Raw genomic sequence first — 12,013 nt, 5'->3', positions numbered from 1 at the left:
GAATGTTGGGCAGACGAAAGGAATGTTGGGCAGGCAAAAGAAATGATGTCCACCATAATTATGGAGTGTCTACACAACAGAATACTGTTGACCACCTGGCCTGCTCCAGCTAGGCCAGAGGCCATAATCCCAAACGCCTACAAGGCCTATAGATTGAGTGAATCAATGTATTAGTTTCCATTTGTTAGCTGTAACAAATTATCACAAATTTAGTAGCTTAAAACAACACAAACTTTATCTTGCAGTTCTGGGGGCTCGGAAGTCTGAAATGAGTGTCACTGGGCAAAATTAAGGTGTTGACAGAGACCCATGTTCCTTCTGGAGACACTAGGGGAGAATTGTTCCCTTGCCTTTCCCAGCCACTTGCGTTCTTTGGCTTGTGGCTGCATCACTCCAACCTCTGCTTCCATCATCGTATCTTCTCTGATGTTGACATTCCCGTCTCCCTTTGATGAGGACCCTTGTGATTACATTGGACCCACCCATATGATCCAGGATCATCTCCCTACTTCAGGATCCTTAACTGCAGACGCCCATGTGCTGCCACAACGTCTGTTTCCATCCCAGTGTTATTTGTGTGTTTGTGTGAGAGTCTCGATTCTAGTCGGAACTCAGACACTCATTCTCCTGTCTGACATTGGGCAGGTCCCTCTCCCTTTCTGGATTTCAGTTTCCTCAACCATGAACTGAGGTGCAGAGGGAGGGAACGAACAAGGAAGCCAGGCAGGTGGGAGGGAAACAGTTTGTGGTAAAGACTCAGGGCTGCTTTGGTTTGACAACATTCAGACTTAGTTCATGTTCACAGACTGTAAATTTAGCAGAGTGTAGAGGTTCACGTAGGAGAAGAAGAGCGGGGGAGGTATATTTTGGGTTGCTTTTACATGCATCTTTATTTTTAAACTTCCATTTCTTGCACCTCCCTTGGTGTCTTGACCCCGTCTTCCATCTTCTGTTCAAATGCAGAGAATGGAGGCACCTGCTATGTTCATTGTAGAATCAATGCCCAGGGAAGCTGGCATGTCTTTTTGTTTGGAATCTGTCTGATCCATTCATTATCTCAGAGCCTGGAATCTTCTCCAGCAACTTCCTAGACATCCAAGGCTTCAAAACCCTGAAAGATAGATATAGCTTCTCTTTCCCCACCAGGCCAGTGTAAACACATCCCTGGGTGACATTCTTTGCTGACAATGACCTGACTATGGCTTGTGTTATCTCATCATTCCCCTTCAATCCTTTCAGTCCAAACACTCACAGTGGCTCCAGGCCCAACTTGCATTCTAGAGGCCTGGATCATTTTTTTTGCCAATTAAAAAGCTGAATCTAAAACATTCCTTCTACAGAAATAATCTGTGCATTTTACCCTGAGCCATGGCACATTCTTCCGTCTCTCCAAACCATAAATGTCAAGCACTGTGGACGATTTTAAGTTTTAAAATTTTTGGATGCTTTTACAAATGCCTTGCAACAGGACTACCTTCTGGTGCCAGCCACAGCTTATGAAGTGTCAAGGGTGGGTCTTCTGGATGGACTCTAGATACAGACAAAGCATTCACTTGATAAGTCCCTTTCTTAAAACCACCCATGATGGAGTCATAGAATCCCAAAGACCACTTAGGCTGCTGCTTCCCAAATATAGCTGTGCATCAGAAGCATATGGGGAACTTAAAAAATTCCTGGATCACAACCAACATCTAATAATTTAGAATCTCTGAAGGTAAGCCCAGGGAGATTATAAAGTTTTGCTTTTTTTTTTTTTTTTAATGCTCCCCAGGCAATCCTGATGCACAGCTACATTTGGGAACCACTGGTCTAGTTCAGTCCTTATCTGGTATTCTCCTCTATAGGATTTTGCCAAGTGGTTTTATATCCCTCCTTGTACTCCTCCAGTGATGGGGGACTCACTGCCTTTCAAGGCAGCCCCTCCCACCCATCCTTAGCCAGCTCTGCTTTGTCATGAAGTTCTTCCTCTGACCCCGTTAACTTCCCCTCATGGGTCTGGCTCTGTCTTCTAGGGCCCCACAGACTATGTCTGTTTTTACCCTTTGGAGATTTGGAGGGTGAAATGCTGTCCCTTGAGCTCTGAGGGATGGATATGCCCAGTTCCTTCAGCTGCTTCTCACAGGATGCAGCCTCTCCCAAGGGAGTCACTTCTTGTTTGCTGCTGGCCTCTCACACCTGCCACAGCTTTCCAAGTGGTCTGACCATATGAAGACTGACTGATACTTGCTTTGTCATAGACTCACTGCCTCTATCAATGAGGCCTGTTAATAGTTGACCAAATAATCCTTAAGTTAATCTACCAAGGAGTGCCATGCCAAGTGCCCAAGGGGTGCTAGGCTGGCCATGTGCTGTGTGGGAGGCAGAAGGGGTTTTGCAAGGGGCCACATGGTTGCTGGGAAAACATGAACATAGATGTGGCAAGACACAAGATGTAGTGCTTTTAGTGAAGAACTAAATTTTGCCTCAAGGACTGTGAACATCCTAAGGATGACATGGTAACAAAAGATTGCATAGAGATGTAGCTTAAGGAAAGAATCATGTGAATTAGTCAGGTTCAACAGGAAAATGTGAATACTCTAAATATGTGGAGAGGTAAAGAGTTAATACAGACATTGGGTGCTGACAGAATTGCTGGAAAGGCCAGAGGGAGGGAGAATCAGGGAGGACTCGACCTTCAGGACAGATGCCCAGAACGAGATGGATGTGGCCCACCAGCGTTGTTATTCTCTGAGGCCACCTCTGGAGCTATTTAGCTCAAGACACACCCCTGCAGCCATGATTCAAAGAGCAAGGGAACAGGTAGCTGGAGTCAAGGAGCTGCAGTTGCAGTGGCCACCCCACACCCAGGAAGCTGGAGAAGGATGCAGAAAATCCTCATGTTTCTGCCATCATGCTAGTGATGACCCAAGGGGGCAGGACAATACCCTCCACCTTCCACATGTGACAGGGGTACTGCTAATTGGCACCACTGAGTTCACATCTGGAACTCTAGCTGCAGACAAGGCTGGGAAAGAGCTTGTAGCTTCCCAACGTCTCCAACCAGAAGGAGGGTGCAGTGTAAGTGAGGTGACTGAGAGATGCAGGTTCTGGATTTAGCTTCCTTTATGGCAACAACAAGATGGAGACAATCTAAATGTCCATCAACAATCCACCCTACCATGGAATTTTACACCACCCCGGAGAGGATGATGTTGTCTTTTAATTAGTGACCTGAGAAAATGTTCATAATAAATTGCTGTTAAAGAAAAAAAAGGTAGCAAAATAGAGGTCACCATATGATTTCATTTTTATTAAAAGAATTTTTGAAAAATGCAGAGGAAAAAATACCAGCAAGATGAACGGCAACTTTGGGGTGAAAGGATTGAAAGTAATATGTTTTCTTCTTGTATCCTTTTCTGTGTTTTCCAAGCTTTCTACATTGCACATATACTCTTTATGTCCTTTAAAAAAAAATGCAGCTTTTAGAAACACATATAAAATCAACTGGGAAAAAGAGCAGAGAGAGTGGAAGACAGTCAAATTAGTGAAACAAGGAAAAAACTGAGAGAGAGGGGAGACCCAGAAGGGGTTAAGGAGAAGTTCAAATGATGGTAACCTAACAAGGCGCCTCGTGTTGCGAGAAAGGAAAAATACAATTGGGGTCCAGTCTCCGATTGCTGTGTGACCTGTGAACTCCTACCCATTCGGGCCTTAGGACTCCAGCTCTGAGCGGCGATGCGAGAGGAGAGCGCTGGCGTGTTGCGGGATACCCCGCGGGGTACGGGGCGCTGGGACGTGGGAAAGGTGGGGCGCTCCCCGCCCCCAGTCCCATCACCCCAGTCTCAGCAGCCGCAACACGCCTGCGCCCGGAGGGAGGAGCAGCCTTAGCAGCGGGGCTGAAGTCGGCGGCGCGCCAGGCGCAGGCGGAGCCTCATTGGTGGCTGAGCCCCGCCACTGCGCGGAGGCGGGGCCTGCGGCAAGCGCCCAGCTAGAGGCCAGGCTAGACCTGTGAGAATCCGAACCTGCACCGGAGCGCGAGCGCCAGCCTGCTGCAGGTAACTGGCGCCCTTCCCACTCGGCCCCCCGGGCAGGCCGCAGCTCCCCTTCCTGCAGTGGAGGCTTCCTCTCTGGGTCTCGGCTTCCCCACGTGGGGGCCGGCCTTTCTGCCCCGGAGGCGTGCACTGTAGGAACCTCTTCACGCTTCCCACCCCTCCTTCCGCACCCGGGTCCCGGGTGGCGCCTTATCGCCCCGTGGACTCACACCCTCGAAACCTTCCCAGTTGCTCGGCCTCATCGCTCCCGCCCACCGGACCCATTTTGTTGGGGAGAAGCAGACAATAAACATAGAAGCATGTACATCTACTATTTGGTATGTCAGATGGGGGAAGATAGAGCACAGTATGGGGGAGAGAGAGTCCTGGGGCTGAGGAAAGTTGCAGTTTTATAAAGGGTGCTCAGGGAAGGCCTTACTAAGAAGGTGACATTTGAGCGAAGACCCAGAAGAGGTGAAGGAGTGAGCAAGAGGCTAGATCGGACATGACAGAATTGAACCAGAGAGTTCTTCAGGGCTTCTGTAGCCCTTATGATCCATGTTTTCAGAGGTGACACCCCTTTATGCTAGAATCTTGGAACATCTGAGCTGATGGGCCTTTGGGGGACCCCTGCTTCCCTCTCCGTGTTCACCCTGGCTCCTGTCCCTCTCCAGAGCACTCAGCATGCTGCGCTTCCTGGTGCCCCGGCTCTTTGCCTGCGCCGTCTGGCCACCCCGTACTCCTCAGCAGCAGCCCTCCCCAGCCCCATCCCGAACCCAGACATCCGCTACAACCAGCTGTTCATCAACAATGAGTGGCAAGATGCGGTCAGCAAGAAGACCTTCCCAACAGTCAACCCTGCCACGGGGGAGGTCATCGGCCACGTGGCTGAAGGGGACCGGGCTGATGTGGATCGGGTGGTGAAAGCAGCCTGGGAGGCCTTCCAACTGGGGTCTCCATGGCGCCGGATGGATGCCTCAGAGCGGGGCCGGCTGCTGAACCGCCTGGCTGACCTAGTGGAGCGGGACCGTGTCTACTTGGCCTCACTGGAGACCCTGGACAATGGGAAGCCTTTCCAGGAGTCTTATTTCTTGGACCTGGATGAGGTCATCAAGATATACCGGTACTTTGCGGGCTGGGCTGACAAGTGGCATGGCAAGACCATCCCCATGGATGGCGAGCATTTCTGCTTCACTCGGCACGAGCCTATTGGCGTCTGTGGCCAGATAATCCCGTGGAACTTCCCCTTGGTCATGCAGGGCTGGAAGCTGGCCCCGGCATTTGCCACGGGCAACACTGTGGTCATGAAGGTGGCAGAGCAGACCCCCCTTTCTGCCCTGTACTTGGCCTCCCTCGTCAAAGAGGCGGGCTTTCCCCCTGGGGTGGTAAACATCGTCACAGGCTATGGCCCCACAGCAGGAGCGGCCATGCCCATCACATGGATATCGACAAAGTTGCCTTCACTGGCTCCACCGAGGTGGGCCACCTGATCCAGAAGGCGGCCGGCGATTCCAACTTCAAGAGAGTCACCCTGGAGCTGGGTGGGAAGAGCCCGAGCATTGTGTTGGCCGATGCCGACATGGACCACGCCGTGGAGCAGTGCCATGAAGCCCTGTTCTTCAACATGGGTCAGTGCTGCTGTGCCGGTTCCTGGACCTTCGTTGAAGAATCCATCTATGATGAGTTTCTCGAGAGAACTGTGGAAAAAGCTAAGCAGAGGAAAGTTGGGAACCCCTTTGAGCTGGACACCCAGCAGGGGCCCCAGGTGGACAAGGAACAGTTTGAACAAATCCTGGGCTACATCCAGCTTGGCCAGAAGGAGGGGGCAAAACTTCTGTGCGGTGGGGAGCCTTTTGGAGAGCAAGGCTTCTTCATCAAGCCCACGGTCTTTGGTGGTGTGCAGGATGACATGAGGATTGCCAAGGAGGAGATCTTCGGGCCTGTGCAGCCTCTGTTCAAGTTCAGGAAGGTGGAGGAGGTGATTGAGAGGGCCAACAACACCAGGTATGGCTTGGCCGCTGCTGTGTTCACCCAGGACCTGGACAAAGCCATGTACTTCACACAGGCACTCCAAGCTGGGACGGTGTGGGTAAACACCTACAACATTGTCACCTGCCACACGCCATTTGGAGGCTTTATGGAATCTGGCAATGGAAGGGAGCTGGGGGAGGATGGGCTTAAGGCCTACACAGAGGTGAAGACAGTCACCCTCAAGGTTCCTCAGAAGAACTCGTAAGAACGGCTGCCAGGGAGCGCCAACTCTAGTCCCAGGATGCCAATACCACCTACCAGTGGTTGCCAAACAGTTTTTTAGCCACGGACCCCCTTTATTTGTTCCAGATGAACACTTAGAGGGAACCTCAACAAATAAAGCAATTAAAATGAGAGCTGCTCTAGTTAAAGCAGGGATGGGGGCTGGGCTCAGCCCCCACCTGCACTCCAGCCCCCTTGGTGGCCCTGTGTTACTTCCATGAAACCTTAGGAGTTGAATGAAACCTTAGGAGTCTCTGAAAGACAGATTAAGAAACACTGATCCAGACCATGGCTCTCAGTTCTTCTTACTGATCCAAGGACTTCCTGGTAGATTTAACTGATGTCTTAGTGGGTAGACTCATCTCAGACATGGGATTGGAAGGCATTAGGAGTTTTAAGCTAGACCCCATAATCTTGGCCCCATTCTTCAATGACGTACCCTAAAAATCAAGGCTGCTTTTCTTTTTCTAAGTACCAGTTGCTGACTGGTTTGACTGCTTGCATTGCTTCATTTTGCTACTGATTGTCCTTAATTTGAGGGAAGGGGTAGACAGAAAATGCATTTATATAACCATTCACTTGAAATAAGCTCAAACAGGAGCTTCCCTGGTGGTGCTGTGGTTGAGAGTCTGCCTGCCGATGCAGGGGACACGGGTTCGAGCCCTGGTCTGTGAAGATCCCACATGCTGTGGAGCAACTAAGCCCGTGCGCCACAGCTACTGAGCCTGCGCGTCTGGAGCCTGTGCTCCGCAACAAGAGAGGCCGCAATAGTGAGAGGCCTGTGCACTGCGATGAAGAGTGGCCCCAGCTTGCCGCAACTAGAGAAAGCCCTCACACAGAAACGAGGACCCAACACAGCCATAAATAAATTAATTAATTAAAAAAATAAAATAAAATAAAAAAGCTCAAACAGCTCTAATGTCCATCAACTAATGAGTGGATAAACAAAATGTTTCTATGGAATATTTCTTATACTGTTCAGCCTTAAAAAGGAAAGAAGTACTGACACATGCTACAATGTGGGTGAACCTTGATAGCATTATGCTAAGTGAAAGAAACCAGACGTACAAGGCTACGTATTGTATGATTCCATTTATATGAAATATCCAGAATAAGCAAGTCCATAGAGACAGAAAGTATACTAGTGGTTGCCAGGGGCTGGGGGAGGAGGGAATGGGGAATAGCTGCTAATGGCTATAGGATTTCTTTTGGGGAGGTTTTGAAATGTTCTGGAGTTAGTGTTGATAGTTGTACAACTTTGTGAATATACCAAAACACACTGAATTACATACTTTAAAAGGGTGAATTTTATGATATGTGAATTAATTTCAGTTAAACTCACACATTCTGTTTGCAAATCAATTTTGTATCAATATTCTTTTGCTGCTGAACATTTTACAGAGTCTTGGGGATGGAAGGGACCCCGATAGTCAGAAGTCCCCTCCATAATATTTCTAGTTTTGATTTTGTTTTCTCTCACCTGAGTGACAAAGTGCAACTTGAAGACCCACAGAGCAAAGTGCTAGGTCCTGCCTAGAACCAGTTTATTTCAGCTCTCATTTCAAGGCTTCTGCTGGCATTGTCCCTCCAACCCTCACCAATACACACCAGCCCTCAAGCCAAGCTCAGCGTCAGGGCCATCCTGACACACTAGGGTTTGGGGAATTTCAGACCTGAGAGTTCAGTCCGTTTGTTGTTAGTCTCACAACTCCATTCCACAGCTGATGGGAGTGCGACCAGGTCAGCCAGACCCCGATTCAGAAACAGAATGCTGATCCTCTCTCTCCTTGTCTTCCATCTTTCTAGACCATGCTGCTCGTGACTCACCATACTTTTAGGTCCACTCAGCCTTGTGAATGCACCCCCCCACCCCGTCATCTCTTTAACACCCCATTATCTCACCTAGGCATTGAAACGATTTTGTTCAGTATCTTACCTTGGAGTTGGCCTGAAACTGCTTCCTGAGGACTCAGGGTCTGTTTGGTCCCTTCATCTCGCCTTCCTAGGATCTCCTTTCTACACCATTTGTCTAAGGCTGGGGTGACCCTGACTGCCCCCCCAAAGTGCACATTTTACCTAGTTTTCTTGGAGGCTATAGGCACTTTCCACCATGGCCAAAGTTTCTCGTGAAGTAGGGAAATGAGTGAGTGGGTGGATGTGTCAGTGGGGCCTCTAATGATTAACATGCAACATCTCAATGTTTTAACAAATTCATTCCTCATTTGCTTCTCAATACTTCTAAACCAGACTTCCCTGGTGGCGCGGCAGTTAAGAATCCGCCTGCCAATGCAAGGGACACGGGTTCAAGCCCTGGTCCAGGAAGATCCCACATGCCACGGAGCAACAAAGCCTGTGCACCACAGCTACTGAGCCTACACTCTAGAGCCCATGAGCCACAACTGCTGAGCCCATGTGCCACAACTACTGAGCCTGTGCTCTAGGGCCCGCGTGCTGCAACTACTGAGCCCGCGAGCTACAACTACTGAAGTCCGCATGCCTAGAGCCTGTGCTCCACAACAAGAGAAGCCACCGCAATGAGAAGCCTGTGCGCTGCAATGAAGAGTAGCCCCCGCTCGCCACAACTAGAGAAAGCCCGCGCACAGCAACCAAGACCCAACACAGCCAAAAGTAAATAAGTAAAAAATAAGTAAATTTTAAAAAAAATTTCTAAACCAAAGAGGAGTTTTGTAGAGGGTGTCCCAGTATGGGGTGGGACTGGAAAAGGATAATCTTCTAGGTCCCTCATTTCAGTCCCTAAGATTCTGAGACTGAGGAGTCAAATAGGTCAGATTCCCAATCAGCTCAGCTCCCAAAATCCCTCTGTTCTCATCACCATTGCTCTGAATGCGGGGAAGTGTGAGCAGGGAGGCTGAACCGGGCATCATTACTGAGTGTGGACACTGCCTGCATGATGACTTCACTTGGTCATAGACGTTGCAATTCCGGGGCATCCACCCATTCGACAAACTTATACCAAGCACTTAGTTTGTCAGTCTCTATGCCTTACATGCCTTTGAAGTCTCACAATAATCCTGTCAAGGAGGCAGTGGGGTTACCCTTTTTTTCAGAGGAGGAAAGAGAAGCTGAGAGGTTTCGTATGCAGCTCATTTGGAGTAATTTTCCCATGTGCCTACACTATGGGCCAGGAGGAAGGTGTGATACTGTGATTTATAATGAGACATATATATTTGGTCTTCATGCATTTCTGGCACAGCTCCTAAAACCCTTGGAATTTCCTAAGTGATGAGAGTGATAAAGGTGTTTTTTGTTATGTTAATGAAGTGACTTTTGGGCCTTGTCCGTCAGAAGCACAGGTAACAACTTGGACTTGTGACTGGCCTCTGAAGCGGGGGTGGGGGGGTGTCGGGACGACGACGACGACGACGACGACGGACGGACGACAACAGTCTAGTAAGACTGACCCCTAAATGGGATTTGACACTGTCTCTGGGTAGTGTCAGAATTGAGTTGAATTCTACTACCTGATTGTGTCTGAGAATTGCTTGTTGGTATGGGGGAACCCCCTTCTGAGCAGCACACACTTTGGAATTGGGTCCAGGAGACAGGGGAGGGGGAGGCAAACTAAGAGCACATATAATCAAACCCTGAAGCCTGGAGAGCCCACAGCAATGCCAAACAATCCCAAACACCCAACCTCTTTGCTGGAGCCGTCAGGCTGCTGCTCCATCACCCAGATGCCAGGCCACTTAAGAACTTCAGTTTGGGTTGGCTGTATTCTGGGTGTGAGGCTGCCCTCTGGTGGCCACTTTGTTAATTAATTTGAAGGCTAAGGTGCTGGCTCTAGGCAAGTTGTAGGGAAACAGAATTGAATGAGGCCGTCCCTGTCCTGCAGGGGCTCATGGTCTGGCAGGGCGATAATTACAGACCAAGGTGAAAAGTGCTGTGATAAGTAGAAGTACAGAGACTGTAAGCTCACAGAAAGAAATAATATTAAGCACCCACAATGTATGTAAGGCACCTACAATAATGTTTGTTATATCATTTAATGCTTCTGATTACCCTCAAGGCACTTATTATTATCTTTCCATGCTTGATAAATAAACATGGAAGCCCAGCCATGTTCAGCTAGTAAGTGGAGCCAGGACTCAAATTCAGGTCTTCTGACTGTCTTCTGCACCCAGCTCAGCCCAAAGGAAAGGCCCAATGGCAGGAGCATGGGATTCTGCAGCATGAAAAGGAGGTAATCTGGCACAGGGATGCAGGAAGGGTATTCCTGGGAGAGGAAAGGGCACGGAGTCTGTGAGAAAGCACGGAGGGTGCAAGGAATGGTGTGAGGAAGGGAGAGACCTGGGAGGAGGCAGGGACTGGATGGGGAAGGGCCCTTACCCCTGCGAGGAAGGCCGTGTGTTGTCCAGCCACGAGGGTTTCAAGGGAAAGTGATTGGGTCATATTTTGGTTCCTAAAGCTGGCTCTGCTTCAATGTGCAGGATAGGTTGAGGGGTCAGCTTGGTGTGAGAGCCCACTCGGGACACTGCTGCCTATGCCAGGGATGCTGACCTGAACCAGGTGTGAGGATGGGTGGGAGATCCTGGGAGCCAAGAGGTGGGCTTTGGGGTGTGGTGACAGACTGCTTGCAAAAGGAGAGTGAAAGGGTGACCCTGAATTCCTTGCTGGGACAACAAAGTGGGTGGTCGTGCCCCCACTGGGAAAGGGAGCCTAGCTGGAGGAGCAGGTTTGGGGACAAGGTAGTGAGTTTATTTATTTATTTGAGTGCTGGCTCTGTGCTGGGCAGTATTGTTGGTGCTGACGATACAGCAGGGAACTAAAGTCCTGCACATCCTCCCCATCGGGGGGAGGCTGACCATAAGCAAAATAAATGAAATATTTAGTCTGTCAGATGGTTACGGTTATTAGGGAGAAGGGTCTGGGAAGGGGAATAGGGAATATGGGTGGGGTGGGGTAGGAATTGTTATCTTCAATAAGTGACAGACCATCTGAAGAGGTCCATCACTTAACAAAGGTCTCACTGAAGAGATGACAAAGGACTGAAAGAGGTGTGGAAATGGCAGGTGCAAAGGTCTGGAGGCTGAAGCACACCTGAGGTGTCCAGGGAGCTGGATGGAGCAAGCACTGGGGAGAGACAAGGACAGAGAAAAGGCAGGGCTGGGGGAGGGGCAGATGGTGAGAGCTTTGAAGGCCACTGTGCTGACTGGGGCCTTTACTCTGAACCGTGAAGGAACCAGAAGGGGAACAGGGCTGTAATGTGATCTGACATGTTTTAAAAGGATCACTGGGTCTGCTGTGTTTTCAGCAGATTGCAGGGAGGGCAAGGATAGCTTGATCTTGATGATGCTGACAACAAGGGGCGGGTGGAGGATGAGAATTCTGTGAAAGGCAATAAGGAAAAGCAGGAGAACCTGGGAGAGAGGAGTCAAGAAGCCAAGGAAAGTGGGAACGGGAGGGAGCCACGGGTGGAATCAAGTGTTTCCAAGAGATCAAGTAAGAGGAGGCTGAAGCCGTGGGGCTCCCTGGAGACCTTGGTAAGGGCAGGTTGTGTGCATGGGTGGGGGCAGAAGCCAGACTGCTGTGTGTTGAGAGCACCACTTAATTCCCCCAAGCCCCAGTGATCTGTACATTAATCCTAGATTGGAAGACCTTGGAAGGAAAGCAGGAAGGCACATTGTGAGGGCCTTTGAGAGCCCCTAGCCTCCCCATTCACTTAACTAGAGTGGACTGAGTGACCGTCCAAGGCCAAGGAACTCAGTGGGGTCAGAGCGTGGCCTGGATTA

General features: G+C 49.8%; 1 protein-coding gene across 1 annotated transcript; it reads left to right on the top strand.

Moving 5' to 3' along the window:
• The first annotated feature begins 4,694 nt into the window (after positions 1-4,694).
• On the top strand, positions 4,695-6,641 carry ALDH1B1 (aldehyde dehydrogenase 1 family member B1). Its single transcript, XM_024734438.1, is given in 3 exon segments — positions 4,695-4,722; positions 4,725-5,435; positions 5,438-6,641. Coding segments are annotated over 3 exon segments (1,548 nt in total). The 3' UTR covers positions 6,247-6,641.
• The last annotated feature ends 5,372 nt before the right edge of the window (positions 6,642-12,013 follow it).

This window comes from Neophocaena asiaeorientalis, unplaced genomic scaffold (assembly GCF_003031525.2).
Source record: "Neophocaena asiaeorientalis asiaeorientalis breed wild unplaced genomic scaffold, Neophocaena_asiaeorientalis_V1.1 scaffold192, whole genome shotgun sequence".
Taxonomy (NCBI): Eukaryota; Metazoa; Chordata; class Mammalia; order Artiodactyla; family Phocoenidae; genus Neophocaena; species Neophocaena asiaeorientalis.
This window is presented reverse-complemented; position numbering and strand designations above follow the sequence as displayed.